We start from the raw sequence: 14,036 nt of genomic DNA, 5'->3' as shown, positions 1-14,036 counted from the left end.
CACCCTAGCAGTGCAGCTGCCCTGCCCAGGCTCAGACAAACATCAGCAACACGCCCGTTGCTCGGCAATAACGTTATTGCATATAGCGGCCGCTCGAGCAGAATGGACGGTTAGGTGGGGGCGGGGAGGAGAATTTGGTTGAGGCATGCGCAGACTACGACGGGCCATGGACAACGTCCAAAAGCCCCGAGCTCAATCAAGGCAAAGTTAGCCCACTCATGACTGACGGGGCTCTTGACCAATCGTGACCGCGGACTGGACGTCATCGCGCCCGCAGCGGCTGTGGGTGCGTGCAATAGGTGGGAACTAAACTGTGGACTGCTGGATTTAATGGAAGGGCGGGAAAAAATAATGCCAGACAGTCGGATTCTCCCATAAACCATCTCGCAAGCGTTTCTGGGAGTTGTATTTCTATCGGCCTGAGGTAGCCATCCTATCAAACGCCCAAAGCCCCGTTCCCGTTTTCCTCATTGTCTCATACGTAGAACTACAGTCCCCAGCATCCTCTGTTTGAGACACCTCCATCACTGAACCCGATGTCTCTATGGTGAAAGGAAGCCCAAAGTTTAATTTGAACTCGGTGCTGATTGGTTCAGGGGCTGTGTCCTGTCAGCGGCGCTGGAGTTTAACCAAAGCTGTACGGAGCGTTTTCAGTTATCGACCTTGTCAACGTTGTTCTTTTTCATCGAGAGGTACTTTTAACCTTTCGCTGTATAATTGGGCCACATGAAGGCCTCCTGCGAGTCAAACATCGAGGACGATTTGGAGACGTATCTGAAAGGTTTAAGAGGTGAGTGCGCGAACAACACGAAGGGGGTAGCCTCTTTTGTCGGAGACAGCTGTCAGTTAAAGGCTCGGATGAGCAAGGCCGAGGTTCTTCTCCAAGCCTTGTCGTAACATCTGTATTTGCCGATAGGTTGTACGTCCAATGAAACATCTGCTGCGTACTTATGTTGCATCAAATTGTTAACTGTGTAGAGATGAAAGTTTGTCTGGTGAATTTTCTGGAACTGCTGAAATTACACCTTGGTTGGCAGGACAAACGCCCTATGGGGGAAATATACTGGCATATGGATTTTGAAGAGTGCTGTAATTGAAAGTAGTGTACTTAGGACCAAACGTTTTGCCCCTTTTTCAATTTATTTACAAAATATGAATGTAAAAAAAACAACTCAACAAAGATTTGTGAAGCACATTCAGCACTCTGTAGATTCGCCTCGCAAACATATAACATAGATTGTGTCATTTGCACTGAAACGTATGTCGATTTGATTTCAGTTGAGTTATTTTAGATGTAGCTACAGGAGTAGTGGAGTAAAGAAATACATACATTTTGAACATGTATGAACTTAAAATAATTTGTGTTAGTGTGATACTGGAACCAGCTGTTCATCACGCCATTTTATCAACTCAGCGATGCCCTCAACAGAATGAGCTCCCACCCTCATTTCCAACTCCCAATTTCGTTTTGCCATTGTTTATGGCCACACCCGTCTTTCATTGCTCACCCTCTACCCCCTCTATCATTTTTCAATTCCAATTATTTAAGTATCTGCTCCTGGGGGGAACTACACCCTCAGTTGCTTACAACTTCACTTTCTCAATTCCAATTGATTAGCCCTTGGCTACCCATTCATCATAATGCTTTCGTATCCACAATTTCTTTAACCGGACCTCAGCCATTCAATCATGGCTGAGATGTTCCTCAACCCCATTCTCCTGCCTTCTCCCAAAAACCTTGATCTCAATGTCAACCAAGAATTTATCGATCTCTTGTCTTTAATGCGCTCTGTAACTTAGCCTGCTGCTGCAATGAGTTCCACAGACTAACCACCCTCTAGTTGAAGAAATTCCTCCTCATCTCAGTTCATTCCAGGTCAAACCAGATTACATCTCAGCCTTGATTGAATGGAGGAGCAGATTTGATTAGCCAAATGGCTTAATTCTGCTCCTATGTCTTACGATTTACAGTTCAGCATGAAAGCAGCACAAAAGCAGATTCACTTGTAACTTTCAGAAAGAAATTGAATGTATACCAAAAAATGTTAATATTGTTCATCTGCTTTGTGATTCCTTTACACATAACACAACCGGTTTTGCCATCCAGCCCTGGGCCCCTAAGATGTAGGAGCAAAAGTAGGCCATTCAGTCCATCGTCTGCTTTATTATTCAGTGAAATCATAGATTATCTGATAGTCCTCAATTTCACTTTCTTACCGTGTCTTCATAACTATTAATTCCCAGACTTATTATGATCTGTTTATTTCTTGTTTTGAACGTACATAATGAGCAAGTTTCTGCATCTCTCTAGCTTTTTTTTTAAAAATAGTCAGAAGTCATATGACACCAGATTATAGACCAACTGGTTTATTTGAAATCACAAGCTTCCACAGCGCTGCCCCTCCTGTCTCTCAGATGGATGTATTGTCCCAGTTGAAATGGTGTCCTTCGTTGTCTGTATGTAAAGATACTAGTGATAGTGGGTCATGTCTTTTGGTGGCTAGTTGGTGTTCATCTATCCTGGTAGCTAGTTTTCTGCCTGTCTGTTCGATGCAGTGTTTTTTACAGTCCTGAGTACAGGCATGAACACCAACTAGCCACCAAAAGACATGAACCATTATCACTAGTATCCTTACATAGAGACAACGAAGGACACAACTTCAATTGGGACAATACATCCATCATAGGACAGCCAAAACAGAGACATGCATGGGAATTCCTAGAGGCTTTGCATTCAGATCGGAACTCCATCATTAAACACATAGCTTTGGACCCCATTTACCCATCTCTGAGAAAAAGAACTGGAAACTAGATCACCCACCTTAAGAGACCAAGACACATAAATTGAAAGTGGGACAGAACACCAGCGCTTCACCGGAGGCTCGCTGATGATATTACTTAGCATGGTGATGGAACGTCTGAACACAAACCTTCCAGCTCAGTGAGCAAATTTACAACCTGAACCTCAATCTGAGCGACGAATCCTCAAAAGTCACAATGGAAGAGCTTCTGCAGGGTTGTCTGGAATTAGTGGACTGGTCCATGTTCAGGAATTCAATGGCCAACCTAGATGAGTATTCCATTACCATCATGGACTTCATTAGTAAGTGTGTAGAGGACTGCATACCAGAAGTAAATCCATTTATTCTCCAATTAGAAACTTTGAATGAACCAGAATATCCATTGCCTACAGAAGACTAGGTGTGCAGTGTTCAAGTCTGATGACCCTAACCTTTACAGGAAATCCAGATAGTACATCTGTAAGGCCACTTGAGATGCCAAGAGGCAATACTGGCCTAAGTTAGAGACCCAAACTAACCACATGGACACCTGCCATAGACAGTAAGGTGTACACGACAGAACAGAACAGAATAGCAGACAAAAATACATCTCCAAATCAAAAATACATTCCTCCTGATGCGCTCCATATATTTTCGTTCAAACAGAAGGTCAGCGAATGGTGTCACCTGCCCCGACAGCCCTGGATGCACCTGTTCCCTCAATCACTGCTACAGACGTCAGATTGACCTTTTTGATAATGAACCCATGGAAAGCAATTGGCCCAGGTGGAATCCCTGGCCGTGCACTTAGATTTGATGCAGACTAGCTGGTGAGAGTATTTGCTGACATCTTTAATCCCTCTGCACTACAATCTGAAGTACCCACCTGTTCGAAGAAGACCACCACCATCCTGGTACCAAAGAAAACTCATTTAACTTGCTTCAACGACTACCACCCGCTGGCTCTGACCACCATAATAATGAAGTGCTTTGAGAGTTTAGTCATGGCTCATATCAGTTCTAGTCTCCCAGCCGGCCTTGACCCCTTGCCATTTGTCTATGATCGCAACAGGTCCATAGCAGACACCACCTCTTTAGCCCTATGCTCATTCTAGATTTCCTACAGTGTGGAAACAGGCCTTTCGGCCCAACCAGTCCACATTGACCCTCTGAAGTGTAACCCACCCAGACCCATTTCCCTCTGACTAATGCACCTAACACTATATCTGGATAACTAGGAGACCAACATTTGCCTCTACTTTATTGGCTACAGCTCTGCCTTCAACACTAATCTCCAAACTCTGAAACCTAATCTCTGCTCTGCCCTCTGCAACAGGATTCTCAACTTTCTGACCCACAGACTACAATCGATGAGGTTAGGCAACAGCACCACCTCCACGACAATCTTCAGCACAGCAAGGCTGCATACTCAGCCCCTGCACTCAGCCTCAGCATACTGTAGTCCCTATACATTTAGGGTGAAATTTAGCCCCACAGTCATAACTCTATTTATAAGTTTGCTAATGACACCACTGCTGTAGGCTGGATCTCAAAACGACAAAACAAAATATGGGAAAGAGAGAGTGGGCTTGGTGGTGTGGTATAAAAAGAACAACATAAGCAAAAATAAAGAGTTGGCTATTGATTTCAGGTAGTGAGATGGAGGGGCGCGCTCATATCTACATTAATGGAGCTGGGGTGGAGATGATCAAGAGCATCATGTTCCTAGGAGTGCCGATGACCACTAATCTTTCCTGGACCACCAATGTTGATGCGACGGTCAAGAAGGCAAAGCAATGCCTCTGCTTCCTCAGGAGGCTAAGGAAATTTTGCACATCCATAAGGATGCTACCAACTTATTTTGGCCTGGTTTGGAAACTGCTATTTTCAGGGCCATAAAAAACTACAGAGAGTTGCGAATACTGCACAGTCCATCAAGCAAGCCAACCATCCACCGTGTAACTCCATCTACATTTCTTGCAGTCTTGGAAAGGCAGCCAACGTCCTCCAAGAACCTTCCAACCCTGGTTATAATCTCTTCCAACCTCTTTTGTTGAGAATTCTGTTGCAGAAGATACACAAGCTTAAACACATGTAACAACCAGTACAAGAACAGCTTCTTCCCTGCTGTTGTTATACTTCTGAATGGATCTCTCAAATTTCAAATCTAATATTGATCTCGCTTCTTGTGCACCATCTCTGCAGCTGTAACACTGTATTTCTCACCCTGTTCTATTCCCTTTATGAACTATGTGTGCTATGATCTGGCTGAACAGTAGGCAAAACAAACTTTTTTTGCTGTACCTAGGTACATGTGACAATAATAAATCAAACCATTAAACTATTTTATTTGTATCCCATATTAAAGTACCTATTTATAATATTGTGCCAGCATTCACAACAATTTGGGGAGAGCATTCCGAATTTACACTCGTGTGAAAAGTGCTTCCTGATTTTATTTCAAACACCTCCTAATGTTAAAATTCTGCTCCTTTTTATTGCAGTTTTGAATAAATGCTGCAGTTTTGAATAAATGCTAGTTTTGCTCACTCGTTCAATCTGTGATTGAAACTTTGTGACTCCACCCACCATGTGCACAGCTTTATTTGTTGAGGGTTTTCATTTCATTGCCAACTTTGGATATTGTGTTACGAAGATGTGTGTGTACTATACCTTTTTAAGAGAGTAAAAGCAACCGTGACAGCACCAATTGTTCTTAATAAGATTCAATGTAGCATGTGCTCCAGCTACTGGGGTAGCTGGTTACCTGGAACAGCAAAACAGATTTGAATTAGGCCCATCAGTTTAAAGTATACCCTGAAAAATGCCAAATTCCAATCAAGTGTCAATATATTCAATTCAAAATCTTAAAAGCTAATGACACAATCTGATGCTTTGGGGTATAAGACTGGGGAAAATTGAACAGTTGGGAGGAGAACTGCCACCACACCAACAGCCGTGGACTGCTGTCAGAACTCTCTGAGGTACCTGTCGAGAGCAGGAGTTGCACAAAGAAAAACTTTAACACTGACCTAGAGAACCAATCTACCGATTGAAGATAAAGAGAAGATTCAACCAATAACTGGTTTTGAGGTTTCAATTTTTCTATAAGTGTTAATTGGGAGTTTTATCAGACTAGTATTGTAGAAGGGAAAGTAAAAGGTAGGTTAGAGGAAGGAATTGTAAATGTTATTTTTTCTCTGTTATACTTTAAGAAATAATGTTTTTAATTTTTACTTTAAATAGTTCTTGCCCACTTGAATTTTTACAGATTGCTGCACAGGAAAAATCTTTTCGGTGTTGCTGGTTTTAAATTAAGCAGGAGGGTTTGCCCATGTCATAACAATTGTTTCATGCTTATATTTGCAATATACCAATACACCTGCACTTCAGGCATCCTGTTTGATGCAATGTTTAAGCTGAGACCAGTTTACAAATACCAGCTTCACACCATTTCCCATGCCATATTTCACCTGTTTGCAGATTAAATCTTCTCACTTCTATAATTTTTCAATTTTAATGATTCCATTACTGCCCTGGTTAGATTACCATTCTTTTATTCTGTGTAAAGTTCAGCTTATTGAAAATTTATGCATGCATCCGATCGTATACTAGCTCCTTCCCCTGATTCCAATGGCCTTCAGCAACTCCCGATTCACAGTACATTAGGTCTAACATTATTTGATCTTGCTTAAACATTTTCATGATCTTGCCTGATTATCTTACTACTTGTTTCCTGCTGCCCAAACCTCTTACTTAATGTGGCCTGTTCTTATAATTTGGTTCACGTTCACGTCTGCCCTTTTGCGGCATGGTGGCTCAGTGGTTGGCACTGCTGCCTCACAGCGTCAGGGACCCGGGTTCAATTCCAGTCTTGGGCGACTGTGCAAACTCCACACAACGTTCTCCCCATGTCTGCGTGAGTTTCCTCCCACACTCCAAAGATGTGCAGGTAAGGTGATTTGGCCATGCTAAATTGCCCTTCGTGCTCAGGGATGCCTCAGGTGCATTAGTCAAGGGTAAATATAAGGTAGGGGGAAATAGGTTTCGGCCTGTTACTCTTTGGAGGGTCAGTGTGGACTTCTTGGGCCGAAGGGCCTTTTTCTACACTGTAGGGATTCTATGATCTATGATTACATCAATGCCTCCCCCATGTCCTTAATTTTAATAGCAAATAAACTGTGCCCCAAAATGGATAGTTGCTATGCAATGTTAATAATTGGCACCACAACTTGTCAGGCTTCTTGTCCAATGTTGAGTATTGGATAAGCAAAAACGACTTCCAGTCTAACTTTTGGGAAAATATCAGTCCTTACTACAAACTCCGCTCCTTTCTAACCTGCTTATTCTCAACCATTTTGAGATTTGAACTCTGCTGTGCAATCTTAGTGTCGTTTTTAAGATTAGATGATTTGTCATCCCTTCTCTGTGTCATCACTAAGTCTGCCTATTTTCACCTGTGGTTAGATTGCCGAACTCCACTTGTTTCTCAGGTTATTTGCTGCTGAAAACCTCATACATACTTCTGTTCTTTTAAACTTGAACATTCTAATGCAATTCTGGCCAGTCTTCAGCTCTACATTGTAAACTTGATGTCATCCAAATCTGTTGTATCCTTTTGCTGCACCTAATCCCATTCGGCCATCACCTGTGTGCTTGCTTGCTTGCTCCCAAGGTACAAACATTTTCAATATAAAGTTCTTAGCCTTGCTTACAAAACTTCCCCATGGCCACAGTGCTCCCATAATTCTTTCCAGCACAAACCTCTGGGATATCCCTGCTAATTTTCCCCTCTTTAGCATTTTCCATTTTTATTGGTCATCTCTTCAACTGCCAAGCTGTGGAAATCCCCCTCTAAACCTTCCCACTTGTCTGTCTCACTTCCTGCCTTTTAAAACATTCCTTAAATGCTACCTATTTGCTTCAAAATCTCCCGCGAAGCCCCACGAGGTGTGTCTTTTTTTAAATGTGATATGTAAATATGTGTTTTTCGACTGAAGATGAGAATCTGACTGTCTTATCATCTTTAGTGACTTGACAATGACATAAGGTAAGTTGTTGCTACTTCTACCAGTTACCCCATTTTTGCTTCTACCTCGAACTTTTCATTGAGTTTACGTGGTCCACTTGACATTAAGAATACTGACGAAGACAAGGTCCTTCTACACTGAAAGCATGGTTTATTTATTTTTAAATGTAAGTGATCATAAAGATGTCTGTATTAGAAATTGGGTTCATTCTGCCTCTTTTGTATTACTGTTTTTCCTACCTTGGCTTGCAGAAAGAGCTAATGAAAGCATCCAGAAATTGAAGTGTACTCTAGAAGAAAAAAATCAGACAGAATCGTCAGAACCACCTCCAGAAGCTGACACCATCCAGACAAATTCAATAAGTCCCCCAAGGACAAGACAATGTCACAGTCAAGTGGCATGGCAAGAGCTAAAGCACAGTCATGCAGGTGATCACTGACTAATGTTTATAGCCTCTATCACTGAAGGTTATGGTATTTCTCTGGTTTCTTAGTCTGTTTGTTTGTGAACAGTATATCTCAAGAGCTACTCGATGAATGTCAACAAAACTTGGCACATTGTGTATGGCCTAAGGAAAGACAGATTAAGTTTTGCCAAAAATGCTGCTCAAAACCTGGACCCAAAATTTGCTATATCATGAATATTGGGAGTTTGGATGAATTAACGTTTTTTTTAGACTGTTATGGGTTGTTTTTATTTAGCATTTGAAACAATCGACAGCATTCTATGATGGAATGTGTCACAGTTGTCAAAATGTAAATCAGCTCTTTCAGAGCAAGTTGTTGAATGTAGGTTGATCTTAACCTACTTCAGTGAGGTAAAAGCTCTTAATATATGATTAATTATTTTAGATTTGTGTTACAAGGCATCAACCAGGCGCCAAAAGACCTCTAGGAAGAGCTGCCTTATTGTAATCATTGGCAATCACTCGCTAATGATTATGATTGCCCAACTAGGAAATTCCATGTCACTGATCATTTGGTTCTATGGATCATTGCTGGGTGATGAGCCTGATTCCAGATCTGCAGTTCCAACCATACATTTGGCAGGTGTTTCTGGAAGGTTGAATTGGTCCTTGGCATTGAAATTGCTGGCATATCTCTCTCTGGTTCCTTTACTTCTGCCTCCCAGTGAGTGTTCTCAAAGAATTGTGTCCCTTCATGCAATTGCTTCCTCCCAAGATGATTTCATGTGAATGACGGTCTCCTATGCGCTGACATCGTTGTTGCCTTTTTTTAAAGGAGGCCTTCAGGCAGACTTTGAAATGCTTGGTTGGTCTTCCTCTCATGCCTTCCTTGAGCTGGGTGAAGAGGATTTAATTTGGCAGTTGAACATCAGGTATCCTAAGCACTTGGCTGGCCCAGTGGAGTTGGTTTCGGATGAATGTAACGTTGCTGCTGTTGGTTGCTTTAAGGATGCTGATGTTAGTACTCCCAGCTGATGCAGAAACTTGGTCTCAAACAACAATGATGGTATTTCTCAGAGTTTCAGGTGGTGTCTATACCACGTTTTGGAGCCATATAGAAGAGTTGGAATGAATATTGCCTTATGTACAAGGATAGCACGGATGTCACAATTATCAAAGGCTCTCATCCTTATTATGCCTATTGTAAAAATGTTGAGTTTGCAGAACATGGAGTACCCTGTTCAATTTATTGTTCTTGTTTGGATTCAAGATTTTAGTTTTTGAGACTGAAGCTTTGCTTCTTTTTAAAATTATTGTCTACCTGTTGTTTTTAGACTGAATGTTGTGTTTTTTGGGGTAGATTGTAACTACTGCCTGTTACAATTTACTGTGCCTAATGGCAACAATAATACCTTTTTGTGTATGTTACAAGAGTCTATTGCTAGGATTTTTAAATTTATATTTTTGTTGCAGCTTTTAAAAGTTTGTCTCTGTTTATTCAAGGAATATAAACTTTGTTGATATGCTATCTGGAAGACAGTTTTAGGTTTTTGATACAGCAACAATAAAATATTGATTTTATAGTTCCAAGTCAGACGGTGAGGGAACTTTCAGATGTTAGTGCTCCTGTGAATTTGCTCTCCTTGTCCTCCTTCTAGGTAGTTGTGTATTTTGAAGATGCTGTCTAAGGATCTTTTGGTGAATTTCTGCACTGCATCTTGTAGATTAATGCATATTGCTGATACTGAGTGTTGGTGATAGAGGGACTGAATATTTGGATCTGTTGCCAATGGAGCAGGCTGTTTTTGTCCTGGATGGTGTCTAACCTCTTGAGTGTTGTTGGAGCTGCTAGTCCAGTTCAGTTTCTGGTTGATAGCAACCCCAAGGCTGTTGGTAGTGGGGGTTTCAGTGGTGAATGTCAAGAGGTGATGGTTAGATTTTTCCTCGTTGGAGATGGCCATTAGCTGAGATTTGTTATGCAAATTTTATTTTGCACTTGTTGGCACAAACCTGGATGTTGGTCCAAGTATACCTGCATTTAGCATGAACCTTTCCAGCGTCTGAGGAGTCATGAGTTGTAATGAACGTTGTGCAATCATCCATGCACAATCCCATCTTTGACCTTTTTTTAATATTATGGAGTATAGCTCATTGATGAAGCAACTGAAGATGATTGGACATTGCCATTGGTACTTATAGTAAATTAAATTGTCTTCTGGTTTTCAACCCTTCTGCCAATGGGGCAGTTCCATTTGTTAAGAACAAATGTAAAGCTTCGTGTTTTTAATTTATAGTTTTATATTTGTGCTAAGAAATGGGGGAATTGTGGTTTAGTTTCATCTTGGAATTGTTTTTTGTGTAGTGAGTGAAAGTCTGGATGTGTGTTTTGCTTACATTCATTTTGTGACTGAAAACTGAAACAATTCAATGATTGTGTTGAGTTAACTGACCACTACAGCAACCAAAAGTGAAAATTATGGTCGATGAGATTTAATTTGTCTTGTATTAACATCAGCTGGGATCATATTTATATTTATAATCTTTGAAATTTGTTGTCTTAAAGTTGGGGTCTAAGATGTCTGCTTTTACTGTAGGATCCGACTTGTCCAGTGTTAATGTAAAATAGGATTATAACATCCTTCATTTACTTTTGTCTGGATCACTCCTAATTTTTGGATTTCTCTGTAAAATCGGTTCACAGTATTTTTCAGTATATTAGCGCATGCATATGGCTGAGTAATGAGGTGAATGTATAGTTGAATAAGTATTAATGCAGGTGGGGTGTGGAGGTAGGGTTTATTGAACTAATGGATAAGGTGGTGAGGTGGGTAGTATCAGGTGGGGGTGAATCAGAAGCTTGGATCTGAGTCATCTGGTGGAGTTAGTCAGGTTGGTTGAAACAAAAACAGAAATTGCACCATCTCCCAGGCCATCTACAACTTCATCACCTCAGGGGATCTTCCATTCACAGCCTCTAACCTCACAGTTCCGCACTGCCCGGTTCTTTTTATCCAAGACCCACAAACTTGACTGCCCCAGTTGACCTATCGTTTCCGTCTGCTCCTGCCCCACTCAACCTATCTCAACACCGTCCTGTCCCCGGTGGACCAGGAACTCCCCACATCCATTTGGGACACCACCCATGCCCTCCACCTCCTCCATAACCTATGCTTCCCCAGCTCCCAATGCCTCTTCTTCACTAGTCCTTATATATGTCCATCCACCATGGCAAAGGTGTCCGAAGCCCTCCGTTTCTTCCTCTCCCGCCGACCTAACCAGGACCCCCATACTGACACACACGCATTTGATTGGCAGAACTGGTCCTCACCCTCAACAACTTCTCCTTAGAATCATCCCACTTCCTTCAGACCAAAGGGGTAGCCTTGAGCACCACACGGGCCCCAGCTATGCCTGCCCCTTCATAGGATATGTGGAACAGTCCATCTTCTGCAGTTATACAGGCATTATACCCCACCTTTTTCCTCTGCTACATTGATGACTTTATCGGCACCACCTTGTGCTCCCACGAGGTGGTTAAACAGTTTATCAACCTCACAAACGCTTTCCACACTCACCTTTTTTAAGTTCACATGGATCATCTCTGACACCTCCCTCCCCTTCCTGGACTTCTCTGTCTTTATATCTCTGGCGACCAACTCAACATGGACATCTATTTCAAATCCTGATTCCTGATGAAAGGCTTTTGCCCGAAACATCGATTTATTTTTTTTCCCTGCTCCTTGGATGCTGCCTGACCTGCTGTGCTTTTCCAGCACCACTCTAATCTTGACTCCAATCTCCAGTGTCTGCAGTACCCACTTCTGCCTATCTATATTTCAAACTCACTGACTCCCACAGGTACCTTGACTCCCACCTCACCTCCTTCCCCTTTTTCCCCCCCCACCCCACCACCAATAAAAACATGATCCCTTATTCCCAATACCTCCACTGTATGTGCTACCGGGAGGAGCAATTGTACTCCAGGATAACTCAGATGACCATCTATTTCAAGGACTGCAATGTCCTCTCCCAGGTGATCAACAATACCCTTCAGCACATCTCTTCCATTTCCCGTGCCTCTGCCCTTGAACCCCACTCTTCCAACCACAACAAGGATAGAAATCCACTGGTCCTCCTCTTCCATCCCTCAAATCTCCAGATACAGCACATTATCCTCCACCAGCTACAATTAGATCCCGCCACCAAAGATCTATTTCCCTCCCTACCCCTATCTGCATTCTGCAGAGACCATTCCCTCCATGACTCTCTGGTTAGGTCCAAGCCCTCCACCAACCCACCCTCCACACCCGGCACTTTCCTTTACCGCCGGACTAAGTGTACAACCTGCGCCCACACTTCCTCCCCCTCACCTCCGTCCAGATCCCCAAAGGATCTTTTCACATCCAGCAGAGATTTAACTGTACATCTACCCACCTCATCTATTGTGTCTGTTGCTCTCAACATGGTCTCTTCTACATCAGGGTGTCAAGATGCCAACGTGAGGAGCATTTCAGCAAACGTCAAATCAAACGTCAAACCATCAAATCCTAGACACCTGCTGAATGGAGGAAGAATGCCTCCTCTTCCACCTTGGGACCATTCAACTACAAGGCATCAACATCGACTTCACTGGTTTCCAAATCTCCCCTCCATCCTAGATTAAAGTGGTGCTGGAAAAGCACAGCAGTTGAGGCAGCATCCAAGGAGCAGGAAAATCGACGTTTCGAGCAAAAGCTCTTCATCAGGAATACAGGCAGAGTGCCTGCAGGGTGGAGAGATAAATGAGAGGAGGGTGGGAGTGGGGAGAAAGTAGCATTCAATACAATAGGTGAATGGGGGTGGGGATGGAAGTGATAGGTCAGGGAGGAGGGTGGAGTGGATAGGTGGAAAGGAAGATAGGCAGGTAGGACAAGTCATAGGGACAGTGCTGAGCTGGAAGTTTGGAACTGGGGTAAGGTGGGGGAAGGGGAAATGAGAAAACTGTTGAAGTCCACATTGATGCCCTGGGGTTGAAGTGTTCCTAGGCAGAAGATAAGACGTTCTTCCTCCAGGCGTCGGGTGGTGAGGGAATGGTGGTTAAGGAGGCCCAGGACCTCCATGTCCTCAGCAGAGTGGGAGGGGGAATTGAAATGTTGGGCCACAGAGTGGTGTGGTTGATTGGTGCAGTCCTTGTTTTTACCTAGTTGATTCTCCCCTCCATCCATCTCATCCCAGATCTAACCCTCCAATTCAGCACTGCAGTCTTGACCTGTCCTACCTGTCCATTTTCCTTCCCACCTGTCCACTCCACCCTCCCCACAAACCTATCACAATTGCCCCCCACCTGTATCCACCTATCGCCTTCCCAGCTACCTTCCCCACAGCCCCACCATTACCCCCTCCCAATTAGCTGTCAGCCCCATTCCCTCTCCACATTCCTGATGAAGGGTTTATGCCTGAAACATCAACTCTCTTGCTCCTTGGTTGCTGCCTGACTTCCTGTGCTTTTCCTGCGCCACTCTTTTCGACTAGGAAAAAATAGTGTCTAAAGAGTTGGGAGTGGTTCAGTGAAGGTGTTACAGGGAAGCTTGGATTGTGGAGTCACGGGGTGTGAGTGGGAGGTTTCAGGGAGGAACTGAATGTTGTGGACATGTCAGGAAATTTTGAGGTTGGAGTTGGGACTGGGGATTTGGATGTAGTTGTAACCAATTATTTGCACTAGGCAATTTCTATCTAATGCGTTCTGAGTAATGACTTGGGTTAGTAAGTTGGAACTGTCCACAATGCAGAGTTGGAGAATTTTTCAGAGGTTCCTGGTAACTAGTGGTATTACATAGAACA

At 43.0% G+C, this 14,036-nt stretch overlaps 2 protein-coding genes across 17 annotated transcripts in view; one reads left to right on the top strand and one right to left on the bottom strand.

The window, feature by feature from the left end:
- The window catches only part of cep170aa (centrosomal protein 170Aa), a 164,901-nt gene extending 164,766 nt beyond the window's left edge, over positions 1-135 (bottom strand). For all 16 annotated transcript variants that reach the window (XM_072580474.1, XM_072580483.1, XM_072580480.1 and 13 more), the window contains exon 1: positions 4-135. The gene's annotated coding sequence lies outside the window, so the exon portion shown is untranslated. The remainder of the gene's footprint in view (positions 1-3) is intronic.
- Positions 136-491: 356 nt separating this feature from the next.
- The window catches only part of sdccag8 (SHH signaling and ciliogenesis regulator sdccag8), a 357,014-nt gene continuing 343,469 nt past the window's right edge, over positions 492-14,036 (top strand). The window contains 3 exon segments of the mRNA XM_072580466.1: positions 492-722; positions 725-790; positions 8,062-8,238. Coding sequence (XP_072436567.1) covers positions 545-722; positions 725-790; positions 8,062-8,238 — 421 coding nt within the window. The 5' untranslated portion in view covers positions 492-544.

Source organism: Chiloscyllium punctatum, chromosome 11 (genome assembly GCF_047496795.1).
Source record: "Chiloscyllium punctatum isolate Juve2018m chromosome 11, sChiPun1.3, whole genome shotgun sequence".
Classification (NCBI taxonomy): Eukaryota; Metazoa; Chordata; class Chondrichthyes; order Orectolobiformes; family Hemiscylliidae; genus Chiloscyllium; species Chiloscyllium punctatum.
Note: the sequence above shows the minus strand (reverse complement) of the source record. Positions and strands in the feature narration are given on the sequence as shown.